At 42.2% G+C, this 17,544-nt stretch overlaps 1 protein-coding gene across 1 annotated transcript in view; it reads left to right on the top strand.

Annotated features, from left to right (window-relative positions):
• Positions 1-17,544, top strand: part of UBP24 (ubiquitin-specific protease 24) — a 54,060-nt gene that overhangs the window by 21,055 nt on the left and 15,461 nt on the right. The window contains exons 3-4 of the mRNA XM_089165025.1: positions 12,469-13,161; positions 13,326-13,513. Coding sequence (XP_089021151.1) covers positions 12,469-13,161; positions 13,326-13,513 — 881 coding nt within the window. The remainder of the gene's footprint in view (positions 1-12,468; positions 13,162-13,325; positions 13,514-17,544) is intronic.

The following is a 17,544-nucleotide window of genomic DNA, read 5'->3' as shown; positions in this document are numbered from 1 at the left end:
TGTTAAAATGGGAATCGGGGAAAGCATTATTCACTTTATGGGAATTGATTGGCAAGATCAGAGAGAGAGGCGGAGCTGTGGAAGCAGTATTTTCAGCAGAAGGGGTTTCATGGAAGGGGAAGGGAGCAGGTCTTGGGGCAGGGGAGAGGGGCGACGTCGCTTAGAAGTTTCCGAAAATGGAAGGATGGTCTTCAGCAACAATGGAAGGGTTAGGCCTCCCGGCTTCGTCAGAGGCAGCAGGGTATATAGCAGCAGGTTGAAGGCTGAGATCTGCAGAGGACGGTTCAACAAATTGAACTGTGCAAGGATCAGTCACTGTACAAGCAGTTTTAGGTTGGGATTTGCCTCTCCGATAGGTATGGGTCACCGGCGGCAAGCGGGAGCTAGTCGAAGTTTCGGTTGGAGCAGAAGTTGCAGGTTGAAAGAAGCTGGCATTGATTGGGGAATCAAAAGGAGATGGATTTACTGAGGTCTTAACGTGAGAGAGGCCAAGAGATTTAGGTGGTGAAACGAGAGGGCTTTCATGGAGGTGGGAGGCAGTAGCAGTGAGAGATGAGCAAGGGTGAACAGAGGCCAGATTAGGAAGAGAGAGTTTGAGCAATGGAGAATTTTTAGGCAGCAAGGAAGTCAAGTCAGGAAGCAGAGGTGATTTAGACGACGTCAATGGCAAGAGAGAAGAGTCTTTAGGGGGTAGCGGTGACCACATCAGGGGTGAATCTCCAGGCAGCATCGATTTCGGCAACCGTCTGCGACTCCGGAGAATTTTTCTAGCCTGAGATGGAGAAGACGAAATTGAGGGAGCTGCAACAACATCAATCGAGCATTTTTCAAGCCTATCGATGATTAGGCTAGATGAGGCAATAGGATTTGCAGGAGGCAGCATCAAATCCTCCATCGGCGGCGCCAAACGAGAAAGCGAAGAACCCAGCTGAACAGAGGACACATGTTCTTCAAGAATCGGCAGAGGAAGAGATGATTTTGGGCAAGTATTTGCCGGAATATGCGGGACAGCAGCACAACTTGCTTCGTCGTGGCCAAAAGAGGCACATATAGAACATCTAATGGGAACCCAGTCATAAACTATAATTTGATCATAGCGGAGGCCAAAGTCGTCCTCAATGGAGATGCAAGGGGGAAGTGGCTTATCGGCAAGGAAATCCACACAATGACGTGCATAAGAGAGCCTTTGCAGGTTGAGGGTCTGGGATCAGCGCGAAGGGGACTACCGATGGTAGAGCCAATACGGCTAAGACATTCGGAACTTCAGAATTTTAGGGGGAGGCCGGGGAGGTTAATCCACAAGGGAAGGGAGCAGAAGGAATCCTTGCGAAAAGGCATTGAAGGTTTCCAGGGTTTGGTGAAGACAGGGGTCTTACCGACGAACTAGGGGGAGCCTTGGCTTTGCAGGAGGGAGAGGGGAGCTTGAACAAGAAAATGCCAGAGTCTGGCAAAAATTTCAAGAGAGCCTTGAGCATGCCATTGCTTTGAGAGGGATGCACATATGACACTAGTAGGAGGACAAGGGCCAAGAAATTGGCTGATGACGACGAGCTTCCAGGGAAGGGTGCCTAGGGTTGTAGTAGAGGAGGGGCAATGGGCTAGGGGGTAAGGAGCGAAGGAGAAGGAGGGATGAAGGATAGTGAGTAGTCAGGTGAAGGAGGAGAAGGCTAGGAGAAGAGCGATTTCTAGGGTAGAGAAGGAGGCAGTGGAGGAGGAGAAGCAGAGAGAATGCCAGCGGCAGAGGGAACACCAGAGGAGGAGGAAGGGAGGAGGAGAGGGAGACATCAAGATCCATTCTTCGGCCACACTATTAAAGTTGAGGATGTGAAGTTTGACGACATTACCTGTCTTTTGAAAGTGAAGATAGAGAAAAATTAACGATCATCTTTTAATTTTTAAAATTTATTTTTCATCAAGGGTATTTTACTTTATTTAAAAATCTATCTTTTTGTTTTAGTAGTTTTTTTAGGGTAAGATGTTCCCAAATATGTGCAATGAAATGTATTTGCCCATTTTATTAGTATGCATTTAGTAATGTTTCCGTTTTGAGTGACCAATTCTTTTGTAAAACTATTTTTTATATGTTTTGGTGTTGAAAGACCATGTCTTCGTTTGCAAATGGGTGTTTGATGAACGTATTCTAGAAATATTTCTAGAACAAGTTGGTGTTTGACAAACTTGTTCTAGAAAATATATTTCTATTACAAAAATTTTAAATTACCATCACAAATTACAACTTGAAGCATGATAGGGGTGTCAAGAAAACCTTGTTGCCCTTGCCGGGCCCAAACCCATCTTGAGCCCAACCCAATTTTTTCAACGTCAAGGTCGGTCTTGAATAACAAAATAGTGAGCCTTGACAGGGTCGGGTTCGGATTTAGCCTTAGGGATCCAATGGTTGAAATTGGTTAGGAGCTAATCCAAGAAAGGGCCTGTGGAGTGACTTCTTCGATGGGTTAGAGTGATATTGGGTAAATCCTTTAAATGGGAAATTGGATATTTAGAGATGGGATGGAGCTGTAATTTGGATTGAGTGTAGGGCTGTAGGTTTAGTTAATGTCCTCCAAGTTAGGTCATGTTTGGATGGGTAGTTTGGGATATATAATGTTTATTGATTTTGGGGTTTCAGGATTCTTAAATTTCAATAACTTGCTGGATTTTAGGGTTGGAATGTTAAGGGATCCTGGATTAAGGTCAAGGGGTTTGGGTATGTGATTGTGATGTCTATGAAGTCCGGTCTGGTCTGGATGGTTAAATCAGGAGATCTAGGGTTTCTTGGGTTTAGGGTTTGGGTAGCTTGATGGAGGGTTTAAGGCTCAAGAAAGGAGAAAGAAGGGGAGGCCTTCGACTAACCTGCTGCAGAACCTGTTACTCAATGGTGGATGTGTTGTGGTGAGACATTATTCACCATTAGAATGTTCTGGGGCCCTTTTATGATCCTAAACCACTTCGATTAATGAAAAATGCACTGCCGAGTAAGCAGTAGGTTGTATTTAGAATTTCAAGCTCTTTTGAGATGACTGGTTGTATGCCCAATTCTGTTTGGAGGTACTTCTTTTCTTGTTGGGCATATTTTGGGGCTTGGCTGTTGTGGTCTTTTTATTAAAGTAGAGTTTTTACCTATTTTACGATAAATAGTCTCTCATATATTTAAGAGGGGTGATTGTGAGATTTAAAAATAACTACAAGCGCATGATATCGTGTAACTATTGGGTCGAACTCAGGAGATATACAACTTAATTAGACTAAATTAATGGTGCTAACACATTCATCTTCTTCCCCCCCCCCCCCCCCCAAAAAAAAAAAAAAAAAAAAAGAAAAAGAAAAATGATTTAGAGTTTCAACTTAGGATCGAGGGAAGGAGACTGTAACAAAGGAGTTGATTGTGGACCCTTTTCTACTGTAGCTTACAATCTACAGATAGGGGGAAGGGGTATAAAGGAGAAAAATTAAATGGAAAAAACTAGCTGATATATTAGAAGGCTGCATCTAACGAATTTGGAGTTGGGAACAAAACTAACCTAACCATTCATCATTTAATAAAGAAATAATGCAAAAGTAAATAGAAGCAGGAATAAATAAAATAAATCGCTAATTTGAGAGAGGCACAACCATAGGCATCTCTAACATCTCTAACTAAGATCCATTAGGGGAGGGGAAACAATAAAATGAATAGAACAGAAAGAAATTAATAATAAAAAGAACAGTAAATAAAATAGCCTTAACTAAAGAGTGACACGACTGTAGGCATCTCTAATCAAGGATCCCTAGGGGGAAGGGAAACAATAATATAATATAATATAATATAATATAATACTGAAAGTAACAGTCCTAAGTTAAGAATGATAGGTAATAGAAGCGGGATTTGGAGAAGGGGGTGGGGGTTGGGTGGGTGGGGAAGAAGATGACTAACAAAGGTTACTTACTTAATCTTGAATAACAGAAACTTGGTTGATTGAAATTCTACCAACCCAAGAAAACAGATCTGGACAATACCAGATATGAAATTGCTAGACCCAAAGAAGGACATTATATGAAGAACATCCTGCACTTGAAAGAAATTTCGAGCTTGCACTAACAAAATCTTAAGGAATACACATGCTTGAATGAAAAATAAATAACTCCAAAATTAGTTGCATAAAAAATTTACATTCAAGTTAAATCCTAATAGCATGTCTAATTAACTGAAAGGCTGATTGTAGTAGAGAAACAAAAGACCAAAGAAAAAACTGAAGAGAAGTCCCTTTTTTTTAAAGTGAGAGATGGGTAAGGTGTTCATAGAGGACTGGTAGGAAGAGAGAGAATATAGCCCAAAAAATGGGAGGAGAATTAGCAAGAGAAGAAGAAAATAAAAAAAGAAAAGAATATGTTGGGGAGAAGAGAGAGACGAGTGAGAGGAAGTGTAAGGAAAGAGAGAGCAAATAATTGGAAGATAGACTGTAAGAAAATATATAAGGATGTGGTGTTGGATTTGTGATAGATAAGAGAGTTGGGGATGAAAGAATGGTCAATGTGGGTTTGAAATAATAATAATAATCAGGGAAAAATAGAAGATGGATAGAAAGAAAAGAGAACTTAGGGAAGAAAGAAAACTCTAATATAATATGATACATTAATTAGAATGATATAAAATAAAAGGATCCACAGAATCTTAGGATAATATGGAAGAATTGGAAGGAAATTGACTAATATGAGGAGAGAGAATCTCAATCCTTGACTGCTTGTGGGTCCCCTGTACACTTGGCACTTCCTCTTGCTCACAAAAATAAAAATACAAATGAATCTAAGCCCTTGATCATAATAACTTCTTTTGATGTCAAAGATCTTCGTGGAAAGATTTGATTTGCCTAGGGTTGCATTTTGGCCCACCTTGCTTAGAATTGAGACTTCTTCAGAATTGCAAGAAGAAATTGGACCACTTTACGTGTAATTCACATACTGCACTTGATGATCTAGGATTTCCTCTAGGCCCTAAAAGATCCCAAAACCTGCAATCTACAACAAAAAAACCTCAGGTAGCTCTATTCTAGGTGTGTAAAATGCATGCTTTATGCCCTTAGGTTTCACTCATAAATGTGCTTGTCAAGGTGTATAAAATAAGTTAGTGCTTTACTCTCTGTATGTCATCTTCATAGAGAGACCATCTTGCTGCTGGGCCGTGGACGTTGGGTTAGAGTAAACTGTGAAAAATTCCCTGCTTTGGGCATGTATGGTTTTCGTTAGTTTCACTTTTTGGTTGTGAGGCTTTGCAAACAGCATGTGGATTTGATGGATATGCAGGCTGAATCCATAGCCATGGCAAGGATCTTAGACTTCAGCCACCAAGACCTTCAAAACTGCTTTTGACTTGAACATAAAGCAAAATTGCTAAATCGTGGAGGCCTTTAAGGAGAAAAACTGATTAAATAACAACAGAGGACTTTCTGCCTGTATAACTTAAATTTGGACGACTTGAACCAAGGCCAAAGCCACGGAACCAAGCCTAACCAAAAATTAAGGACTTACAAAAAGGGGAGACATATGGTAATACTTCTGCTACTGCCCAGCCTTTGTGCCATATGTTGGCTTCTTCCTGCAGATATAGGTATTCAGCCTTGCATTATGTCGGGTGGACATGTCGAGTTAAAGTTTAGTAGAGTTACTTTCTCCGTGAACATAACCAAAGTCTTTGGGGGTGGCATTCCTGTAATCAAGGTCTTTGTATTGTGCATGTGTGATTTTGGCTACCTTCTAGGATGGCTTTTCTGTTTATTTTTTTTGGATGATTATAATTCATTACCAAAGAGAAAATTTTACAAGAGCACAAGTGACAAGCAAGTGACAAGCCCGGACAAAGGGAGAAAAAAAACCCTCAACTAACAAGCAACCTAGGAGGCATGGAGCCTAGCAACTAGTAAGAGCAACAATTGAAGCAAACTAGATGCACAATCATAAGAGGCCCAAGGTCGAACAAAGACAAAGAACCAAGCAAGGATTTAAGGGCAACAATAATAGCAGCTTGTTACACAACACAAGAGATCCATAACCATACACTTAGACAAGAAAATAACATGGAAGTGGACCAAAAGGGGCCCAGCGGAACCGATGCAATCTCCCGATCCAACGGAGCTATAGGAAGTAACAACGCACATGGACCTACACAGCAGCACCATAGCGGCAAGGGAAGCAAGGGAATTAAGCAACACAAGGTAGAGATAAAGAACGAAGAGAGTCATTAAGACTCGAAACCAATTGGAGTGTTAAAAAACGATAGCTCACATGGCTTTCCCCTAAAGCCAAAGAAGCCATCAATGGAACCCTTGTCAAATTGGAGCGAACCCCTGAAACAGGGAGGGAAGAGATGGTGAAACCAAGAGAGATGAAGAATCTGAAATTGAGGTTGAACTTGATATGGAGAGATCAACAACTGAGGCTCTCAAGCATATGCCCCAGGCCCCAACACTGGAGAGGCCATAGAGGAAAACCCTCAACGATGTTAAGCCGAGCTCAAACAGAAAGGGAGAGGAGAAGAAATAGAGAGCGGAAATGAGTTCGAATAATAGATTGAATCCGATTTGGAGAGAACAGCGAAGATACACCTCAAGACTTTCCCCCGAAGCCCAAGGAGCCAAAGAGACTGGAACCTTCAACAAACACTGATGAACCTGAAATGGACTCAGTAACGCTTTTTTTTTTTGGAAAAGGGGACAGAGCCCACCAGAGGAAGGGAAGAGAGGAGGTGGAGAGGGAGATTGGATTTCAGAAACGGAAGGAGAAGAAGAGGAGAATCAGATGGGAGAACAAGTTCATCCAACCTCATGAGAGAGTAGAGAGAGGAGGAGAAGCAAAGGGAGGAGGAGAAGTAGAGGGAGTAGAGCTAATCTCAAATCTGAGATCAAGCTCAACCTAACCTCTGCAAACAGGAAAAAGGGAGGAGCTCCGAGCTTCTAGCCCAGATTAGAGAAGTCGACCATAATCTGTAGAGAAAGAGAGAAGACGTGGAGAGGAGGTGAGGGAAGAGAAGAGCAAGAGAAGAGAGAGAAGAGTAAGAGGAGACTGAAAGACGCATGGCGGAGTACTGCTAGCGTCGCTCCTCCAGATAGGCCAGACAAGGAGAAATCGTGAGAAGAAAGAGAGGAAGAGAGAGGGGAAGGAGGCAGAGAGATGCACGGAGGAGGACCGCCGGCATCTCTCCGCCTCTAGAAACGCTGAACGGGAACTAGAAATCAACAGCCGGCTTGTACTTCTTCTACTTTTTAGAGCTCTGGCTTGCTTGAGATTCAGGAATCAAAGAGCCTTCGACGGTAGAGACGAGGAGCAGGCCAAGAAGCAGCAGCTGCAGCAACGATTCAAAGGAGCTACAAAACGGAGAAGAAGACCTATGGAGATCTGAAGAGGAGGAGGACCAGATCTATTGCAGTCGCTCTGACACAGTCACTCCGTCGCCGTCGCAGTCACTCTGACGCAGTCGCAGACGCTTTCGCTTATAGATCACCTGATTCGACTTACTCAAGGCCGTCAATGGAGGAGGACCAGATCTGCTGCAGACGCTCCGTCATAGTCGCTCTGTCGCAGAACCTCGCTCGCAGTCGCTCCGTCGTTGCAGAACCTCGCTCACCTTGGCTTTTCTGTTAATCAAGCAGAATCTAAAAGGAAAAAAGGAATAAAAGATTTTTTACAAGAGGAATAAAAGAAGAAAGTAACAGAAGGCATGAGATGGTTTTGATTTAATAATTAAGGGTAAACTTGGAATTAAAAGTAATTAGAGGATAAAAGAGAATTATGTTGCTGGAGGACAGTATCAGAACCAGAATAAAGGAGAATAAAGTATTGTTAGGAAGGCTGTCTTCGACCTTCTGTTAAGGGCCAGTAGAGCTCCAGCAGGTTCCCTCTATAGTTCTCAGATGAATCTGAAATTTCAGATGTAGAGTTACAATAGGCCTTATTAAACACAGGTAGCTGTTCTTACGGCCAGCAAGCTGGTGGCTGAATCAGGGATCCTGCAACTGAGCTTTGTGGTTAGCGAGGGGAAGGTCTGTAAAAGACACTAAAGTGGAGGAGTACCCAGAGGCAAGTTGTAGGGGATTGCTTCCTCCCAACCATCTGAGGGACATAAATGCAGGAGTCATTGGGGAGCAGCTAATTGCTTGCTGGGAATCTTCTCAGAGGGTATGGCTGAGGTGGAAAGGGGTTGGTTAGGACTTGTTTTGGGGTGGTGGTTGTGGATCTTTTGGTGTATATTAGGGGAAATAGGGGGAATAGAGAAGTGGGGTGATTGAATTAGTGTTTTTGTTTTTGTGTAGGGCAAGCTTAGCTTTGCGGGAGGGGAAGGCCCTTGTTTAGGGCTGCTGGGAGAGGGTATTCAGGGGTGCGTTTGTGGTTCTTGTATGGCAGTTGCTTGTGTCAATTTTTTTTTTTTTTTTGGAATAAATAATTTAATTAACGAAAGAGGAACAAGAAAAACGGTCTTTAAGAGGAAGACCGGAAAGAAGAGCTTAAACCCTAGGAGACAACAATAAGCCTGTTCCTTGGGGTATCATCAATCGGGGGTGGTTGTGTCAATTTTAATAGTGAATTAATTATAGAACTTCCAATTTTATTTCCTGTCTACGCTTCCCAATTGCAATGTGTGTGTGACAGAGAGTGGTTGATGTGGTGTATGAAGAGAACTACAGGGTGCTGCCATGAGCTGCTAATCTGGGGGGCTTTGGCGTAGGGGAGGGAGGTGATTGGGAAGGTTAGTCGGGTTCCTAGCAGAGTCTGTTGTGATTCTTCCAGTAAGAAGAGAATCTTGGAGTGATGCTCCAAGGTTTGGGTGCCTGGTAGATTGTCAACTTTTACCTGAATTTGCAGGTTCAAGTAACCTGGTATGATGGTTTTGGTCACTTTTCTTCTCAGCCATGCAATAACTGCCAGCAAAGACAGATATGGCATATGGGTTATCAGCAAAAGGAAATTATCAAGAGAGAAATAGAAACAGTAAAAGGATGGGAAGGTCTGAGCCTGCCTGTAACTGGTTTATTTGCAGCAAAACAGGAAGGTCAGAGCATGTGGCAGGAGAAAGAAGAAGATGAGAGGGGGGGGGGGGGTGTCCCAAAAGGTCATGCAGGCTCATTTCCAGCAAAACAGAGCATTTTTTCATTCAATTTTCTCATTCTGATTTCATTATTGAGTTACATTGAATTTAGAGAACAATCCACCTCCTTGTCTCCCCCCCCCCTTCTTAAATTTTTTTTTTTGAAAAACCACCAAGGATGGTAACAGGTTTAAAGAAGAAATTAACAAATTAAGCAAAGACTAAGAAAAGGATGCTAGGAAAGTAATCCTACGTAATCTGCTCACCATAAGAATAGAATAAAATAAAATAAAATCTTCCGCTTTTTCTAAAAGCTATCATCCCTAGCCAGACCAGGAAACTGGTTCAAGGCTGGTTCTTAGTTTAGGCCTCCAAAGAGGTTCACGTTCATCAAGCCAAGGTATAGCAACTACAAAGCTCTTCTTTCTTAAAGAATCTTACTCCGTCGTATAATGTCATGAACACAAGATTTGTCTCTAATTATTTCAACAACAAGGTGGTACATATCTCGAGTTAGACATTGAACTGCAACTCCATAAGTAGAGAAGAGAGTGATCTGTATCGGAATAGGGGAAAACTATTGTCTCCACAGCATATGCTTCATTGCTTGAAGCAGCATTAGAAACATACTCTTTACTTTGATGGTGTTTTGTGCACCATCTTAGAGAGTGCTGACTTGTCGTTCCCTAGGTCGCCTTAGAAGAATGTTGCGAACTGCTAATTTGGTACCATAACAGTCAAATTGCGAGCACACTCAAACTAATGAAGTGTCCTCTTGAACTACAGGGCCAAATCCTTGCATAACCTTTCCTCTTCCGTTTTTTTTTTTTGGGGGTGGGGGAGGAGGAGGAAGCTATATTTTGTTGAGGTAATGTATCTAATAAAATCAGCAGAGATGAGATGGATATTTCCCTGAGATGACAGTTGTACGAACTTTTGTAGATCTGACACTGTACAAAAGAATACTCTTTTGGCTGAAGAGGGGAGCTTATCAACTAGTCTATTTAAGAATGATGTATGAGTGTATGACTTAATGTTAGCTTCAATTTCATTATCTTCATCATCCTCTTAGGGACAAGGGTATAAATTTCACCAAGAGCATCCTTCTCTGTTGATTAAATACTTATTGGGATATGTATTGCCTGAATTACCCCTTTCGCCAGATAGTATTCGTCGACCAGTCATTGCCATTGCTGAGTTTTGCTTATTATCGTTCATCCTATGGCTTTGAGGCTTCTTTCTTCTATCTGTAATAGAGGCGTATAAATTGTAGGAGCCTTAAGCATATTCTTTGGTGGTTTGGCATAAGTTGGTGCCCCGTCAATGGAACTGAAATTCGTGTTAGCCTACTTAATTGAATCTCAATCTTTAGCCTTGTAAATATATCTCATAACTTGCGGTTAATCTGTCTCCTGAAGTCAGCACCTCGAAGATAGTTTATCGAACTTCAGTGTGCTGGTATCAACATGATAGTCCTTATCAAAATATTGCCTTGTGATGTTTGAGGCATAACTGTATCTGGTTCATGCCGTTGGGTATATCTTCGACGCATTTAAGGTATGAAAATATGGGGATAAATAGAAGATCCTGCTTCAACTTGTTTTTTTGGTTCTCTTCTAAAAAGAAAGATATTCTTCCACAAATTTTCTAGTGTAACCTCATTTCTCTCAAGTCTTGCCCTCAAGCTTGGCCTCATTTTTGTTTTGATTCTCAGCCAAAACCTGATATAACTTGTGCAACTTGGTGTTCTGGGCATGACCTCCTGTTATTGCGCTAGTATTTCCAGAAATTCGGCTCTGATACTAATCTGATGTAGATCTAGGGTTCCAAAACTTGATGAGGGTTGTTTAAAGGCCCATTCATGCGAAAAAAACACTCATTTAAAGTTGACTGGGAAAATAGTAAATGTTCTCAAGTTTTAAGGAAAGATGGCAATCTTGTAATCAGACAGAATCTAAGAGGATAAAAAGGAATAAAAGGATAAAGGACATGAAAGGGTTTTAATTTTATGTCCAAGAGTAAGCTTGGAGTCAAAGTATGTACAGGAAAAAGGGAATGATAGGCATGGAGAAGAGCAATTTGTAAATTTGGAAACTAGAATAAAAGAGAATAAATAACTCACCTTAGGAAGGTTGTCTTCAACCATGAGTCATCAACAAACCCAGGGGAGGTCCTGCAGCCAGGTTGTAGGTATGGAAGTTTACTCCAAAGGGTTCAGACGTATCTGAAATTTCAGTTGTAGAGTCACAATCTGAGAGCAAAAGCTGCGAGCTCAATGGCGACCGTGTAACAGAGCTTCATGTAGAGCAAGAATCACATTTGAAAGTGTGTTTTGGTTCTGTTGGGAGGAAAAGAACCTGGAAATGATACTCCCTACGTCTGGGTGTCCAAAAGTGTGTCTACCGTTGTCTGAAGTCTCAGGTTCAAGTAAACGTGGTATGAGGGTTTGGTCACTCTTATTCTCGGACTGGCAATACCAATCCAGCAGCTTTTGTGTATGAAAAAGTATGAAAAAGGAGTAGAAACAGCAGAAGGATTGGAATAAACCATCCAGCAGCCTTTATATATGAAAATTCAGCAAAATGAAAATATGAATAAGGAAGTAGAAGCAGAAAAAGGTTAGAAATTCAGAGGGAACAGGTAAAGTTTGAATCTATCTGTTACAGGTTTCTTGCAGCAGATCAGGGAAGGTTTCAGAGAATGTGAAAGGAGGAAAAAGAAGAAGAGTATCACTGGGAGAAGAAGATGAGAGGGAGGGAAGGAAGGTCACACAAGGTCACAGTGGCTGATTTCAAGCATATCACAGCTTATTTTTGTTAAAGAGAACTGCTTACGTAGAAGTGGAAGCCAAACTAAGAATGGAAGCAAGTGTAAGGAAGAAATTAACAAATTAAGATGAGACTAAGAAAAGAAAACTACCAAAGTAATCACTTGTAATCTAACCACCGATAGGAATAGAAAAAAGCACAATCTTTCATTTTCTGTGTATGCTACCAGCTTTTGCCAAAGCAGAAAGCTGGTTTAAGACTGTGTCTTAGACTCTTAGTTTAGGCATTCAAAGCAGTTCATGTTTCTCATGCCAGCCTAGAGCAACTGCGTCAAGCAATAGTCTTGATTTTATTTTTATAAAGACCATTTCTTTGGGATGATTGTGTCAGACTTAGTATCTAGCTGACTGTAAAATCTGTTGGGGAGGTTACTTTCGTACAGTAATGTTTTCACTCATGTCATTGCCGTAGAGGCATTACTTTAGAAAATTTAGTTATTTTTACTCAGAATTTCTTGAGGCACGATGGGCTACGGTAATAAATCATTTTACTAGTCTTATTATACACTTCTTCTATACTCTGTTTATGGCACACAACAACTGTTGCATGGGTGTATGTGTTTTAACTGTTTTGTCTTTCAAACAGGTACTGGTATTTGGTTCATTCACAGAAGATGAGGTCCGCTCATTCCAAAGGCAGCCAGCAGAGAAGACTGTAGCATCTTTGGAGAATAAGGGCTTGCAATTCGGTTCGTTGGATTTTGAAACTGTAAAATCCTTAGGTAGTATCAATGGTAGGCCCAGAGAGGTTGTTTCTGCAAAAGAGTCAACAAATTCCCAGCCATCCAAGCCTTCTATGGATGACAATTCAGTGAACATTCTGAAGACAACAAATACTGCTTCGCAAGGAGTTTCAGGAATTGTGAAAGAAGATGGAAGTGCCCAAAGTTCCTCCAGTAGCTTTCCCACGAGTAATGGAATAGAAGAACTTGAAAGAATCAGTGTAAACTTATCTCAAGATGAACTTTTGCCTCCAAAGCAGCCAAGCAGTTCAATATTCTGCTGCCCTGATAGTGAAAAATCAATAGATATAAAAATACCTGTCATAGCAAACTCTACTTCAAATACAACAGTTGTTGACACATCTGCAGTTTTGGCTACAAAAGAGGTTGTCCAGAAGGCAATTAATGGGTCAACTGCACTTGTTAGAAATTTGTTGCCACGGGGTTTGATCAATTCTGGGAATCTATGCTTTCTCAATGCAACACTTCAGGCTCTTCTGTCCTGTTCGCCCTTTGTTCAGCTTTTGCAGGAATTAAGAACTCGTGATATCCCTAAGGTTTTTGTTATATACATTATTCAATCTCCATTATTTGTTGTAGTGTGCTTGTTAAGGCATGCAACTCAAGTATATGATTATTTGTTATTTGCTCCAGAAGAATTTTTGTGGTTTTATATGCTTCTAAGTTTCTCATTATGTACCTTAATCCAATCCCCTTTCAGATGGGCTTCCCAACATTACGTGCATTTGTTGAGTTCATCTCTGACTTTGACATGCCCTCTGATACAAGCTTGAAGAAGAAAGATATGGTTGTTATTGAGACTGGAAGACCTTTCTGTCCTTTGATGTTTGAACCCATTCTTAAAAATTTTACACCAGATGTGCCAGATGGTGTATCAGGAAGGCCAAGGTTTGTGCTTGACTGGCATGTTTAACTTTTATTCCTCAGTTTTTCTGATTCATTGCTAAATAAATTAGTTTTTATAATTTTCTTGGTTTCTGGGATTTTAAGTATCTCGGATCTTTGAGGGGTCAATTCTTCCGTTTTTTAATTAATTTGATATTTAGATCCTTCACTCATTAAAGAAGTAATGGGCTTAGATCTTTGTTGTGAGAAGATCCTACCTTTCTCTTTTTTCGCCATTTTTTCTTCTGGATGTACATTGTAGATGATGCGAATAAAAAAATTGTAGCATCTTGTTAAGTACCCAAATGGAGTGACTTAATCAATGGAAGAACGACACAAAGAAATAATAATAATAATGAACTTTGATTAAATGCTGAAGCAAAACAGAACACACTACCAGCAGTAGGCGTACCTACTGCTACCCGAGAGCAATCGCCCTCTCCCTTATTTCCTTGATAACTCAAAAGCTTGCAAACGCACTCTACCTTCCCAATATTAATAGTAATTTCTTGCCTACCATATCCCACCATAGAATCTCCCCAAATCTACTAGAATCACCCCAAATCTCAGCCTATAAGGCAATCTGAATGCAATCTGAATCTGAAGATCTCACAACCATTTCCTTCCCTTCTTGATTATATCTTGTGGATCCCCTTGCCACGCTTACGAGTGTAGACTCGTGATACAAGGGGCTTATCAATACTCCCCTCCAACAGTTTCACCTTGTCCTCGAGGTGAAAGTCGGGAAATTGGTACTGCATCTCATCAAAAGTTTCCCAAGTATTTTCACAAGGAGGCAGTCCTTTCCACTGAATCAGAACCTCCAAAACCCCGTGACTAGAGAAACGAATGCTGATCAAGGATTCTGATGTGAGCTGCAACTCTCCGTTTCCCTGCAAACATGATGGAAGTGGCTGTGGAGTAATATGCGGCCCAAGTGCTTGCTTCAATTGTGAAACGTGAAACACCGGATGGATCCTTGAATCAGCAGGTAATCGTAGTCGATAGGCGGCTGGTCCTACTTGCTCAATGATCTGGTACGGCCCGTAGAAGCGATGGCTTGCTCAATGATCTGGTATGGCCCGTAGAAGCGATGGCTAAGTTTTTCATTGGGCCGTTCGGCAAGTTTTTGGAAGCGATAAGGCTGGAGCTTAAGGAAAACCTCATCCCGCACTCGATAATGCACCTCCTTGTGCTTGGAATCCTCTGAAGCGCACATTCGATCTTGGGCCACGCGTAGGTTTGATTTGAGGTCATCCAACACTCGATTCCGCTCTTGAAGGAACACATCAACCTCATCAACTTTAGAACGACCATCATCCCATCGTAAAAGGGAAGGTGGGGCACGGCCGTACACAACCTGGAAAGGAGTCATTTTAGTGGCTGAATGAAATGTCGTGTTGTACCAATACTCCGCCCACGATAGCCAATTAATCCAATCCTTTAGTTGGCGAGCACAGAAGCATCGTAGGTAAACCTCAAGGCTGCGATTTACCACCTCCGTTTGACCATCCGTTTGAGGATGGTAGGCACTACTGAACTTCAGGTTGGTGCCTGCCAACTTGAAGAGCTCCATCCAAAAATTACTAAGGAAAACGCGATCCCAATCAGAGACAATGGATCGAGGGAACCCATGCAATCGGATAACCTCCTTACTGAACAAGGTAGCCACATCCTTGGCGGAGTAAGGGTGTGAAAGAGCAATAAAATGAGCGTACTTGGAAAGACGGTCAACTACGACAAGCACCGTATCTCCCCATCAAGTAGTGTCGCCATTTCTGGACAGCCAGCACTATTTCCATTAATTCTTTCTCATACACGGACTTGGTTTGTGCGCGAGAAGATAACACCCGACTCCAGTAAGCAATCGGGTGGCCGTCTTGCATTAGAACCGCGCCTAACCCAAATCTGGAAGCATCAGTTTCTACAACAAACTCCTTTGTGAAATCAGGCATAACTAACACAGGAACTGTAATCATGGCTGTCTTCAAAGCGTTAAAACGCCTTTGCGGTTGCTTCACTCCACTAGAAGGCGTCTTTCTTCAACAGGTTAGTGAGTGGGGCAGCGATCTTTCCATAATCCTTCACATATCTGCGGTAGTATCCGGTTAACCCTAGAAATCCTTGTAGGTTCTTTGACTGGGGCCACTCCTCCATACTTTTGATTTTTCAGGGATCTACTGCGACTCCGTCTTTGGAGATAATGTGCGCTAAATACTCCAGTGTAGCAACTCCAAACATGCATTTTTTTTTGTTCACTACAAGGTTGTGTTGTGTGAGCAACGCAAAAGTAGTTCGTAAGTGACCCACATGCTCCCTCATGGTCCTGCTATACACCAGAATATCATCAAAAAACACTAGAATAAATTTTCGTAAATGTTCACGAAATACCTCATTCATAAGTGATTGGAACGTGGTTGGAGCATTCAAAAGCCCGAATGGCATTACGAGGAACTCATAATGCCCATTATGGGTCCGAAAAGCTGTCTTTTCTTCATCCTCCTCCGCCATTCTGATCTGATGATATCCGGATTTAAAATCAAGCTTGGTGAATATCGTGGCCCCTCCCAACTCATCCAACAACTCGTCGATTGCTGGAATAGGGAATTTGTCAGGGATGGTAAGGGTATTTAAGGCCCGATAATCCTCACAGAATCTCCATCCTCCATCCTTTTTCCTTACGAGCAAAATCGGACTAGAGTAGGGACTCACACTAGGCCGTATTATTCCCGCAGTCAACATTTCCTGTACTAACCTCTCAATCTCGTTCTTCTGTGAGTGCGGGTAGCGATAAGGCCAAATGTTAGGCGGTCTACTTCCGTTGGCTAACCGTATCCTGTGGTCCTGTGGTCTCTGAGGTGGCAACCCCGTGGGTTCTTCAAATAATTGTACAAACTCTTCTAACAGATGCGATACAGCCGCATTTGCCTGTCCTTCCCTAGCTTCCTTCTCTGTGGTTTGAGGTTGCAGCCAGTATCCATCGCCACCTGCCCGTACATACTGCAACACATTTTTCATTGTTGTCTCCAGTCTCAATAAAGTTGGATCTCCACACAATTTTACCGGTCATCCTTGCCTCTCAAAATTCATGGTTCGTGACCGCCAATTGCTTCTCACCTCCCCTAATGTCTGTAGCCATTCGACACCTAGGATAGTGTCAATACTACCCAAATGGAATGGGTAAAAGTTTTGTACAAAAATCTCACCGCCCATGTTGATCGAAAGATTTCGACACATTCCCGTCCCTTTCCATCTCCCAAAGTTACCTGAAAGTCCTTCTTGTGTACTTCCAGCCCTAAAGGCTCTACAAGCTCCTGCGCAACGAAATTATGCGTTGCACCACAGTCAACCAACACGACGACGTCGTAGCTGTGAATCTACCCTTTCAACTTCAACGTGTGTGGTGAGTCGATTCCTACCAGAGAGGTGTGGGAAAGCTCTGTCTCGATCACAGGGTCGATTTCGTCAACTCCATTGCACCCGTCGGTCATTTCTGCCATACCTGCGACATCTTGTTCCTCGGAATCGTGAAGTAGCAGCAACCTCAGTTGCTTTAGAGAACATCGATGACCTCTGGTATAAGGTGCATCGCATCGAAAACAAACACCCTTGTCCATTTTGTCATTGATTTCGTCTTGGGAGAGCCCCCGTGAACGACCGACTGCTCCTGTCGTTGATGAAGTTGCAGATCGATTTAGAGAGGAAGAAGATGACAGGTCAAGCTTTTGGGTTGGTCGAACCGGGGTGGAGAGTCCTTGGTTCAAGCTGGTTGCTTTAGAATTTGAGTTGGTTGGACCCAAGTTAATATAACGTTGGGCTGAGTTATGGGCTGTTGGAGTGGGCTGGGCCCACGTAGACTTCTTATTAAAATTTCCAGCCAAGTTCTTGGCCTCTACTGCTTGGGCCAGATCCATTATTTGGCCCAATGTAGTGGGTCCAAATATCCTCACTTCAGCTCTCACATCCTCATTTAACCCTGCCAAAAACACGCCTTTTAACCATTCTTCTTCTACAGCGTCGGCAGCCACTGTAAG

This window comes from Hakea prostrata, chromosome 8, assembly GCF_041222555.1.
Source record: "Hakea prostrata isolate BN-2017 chromosome 8, UWA_Hpros_2, whole genome shotgun sequence".
Taxonomy (NCBI): Eukaryota; Viridiplantae; Streptophyta; class Magnoliopsida; order Proteales; family Proteaceae; genus Hakea; species Hakea prostrata.
This window is presented reverse-complemented; position numbering and strand designations above follow the sequence as displayed.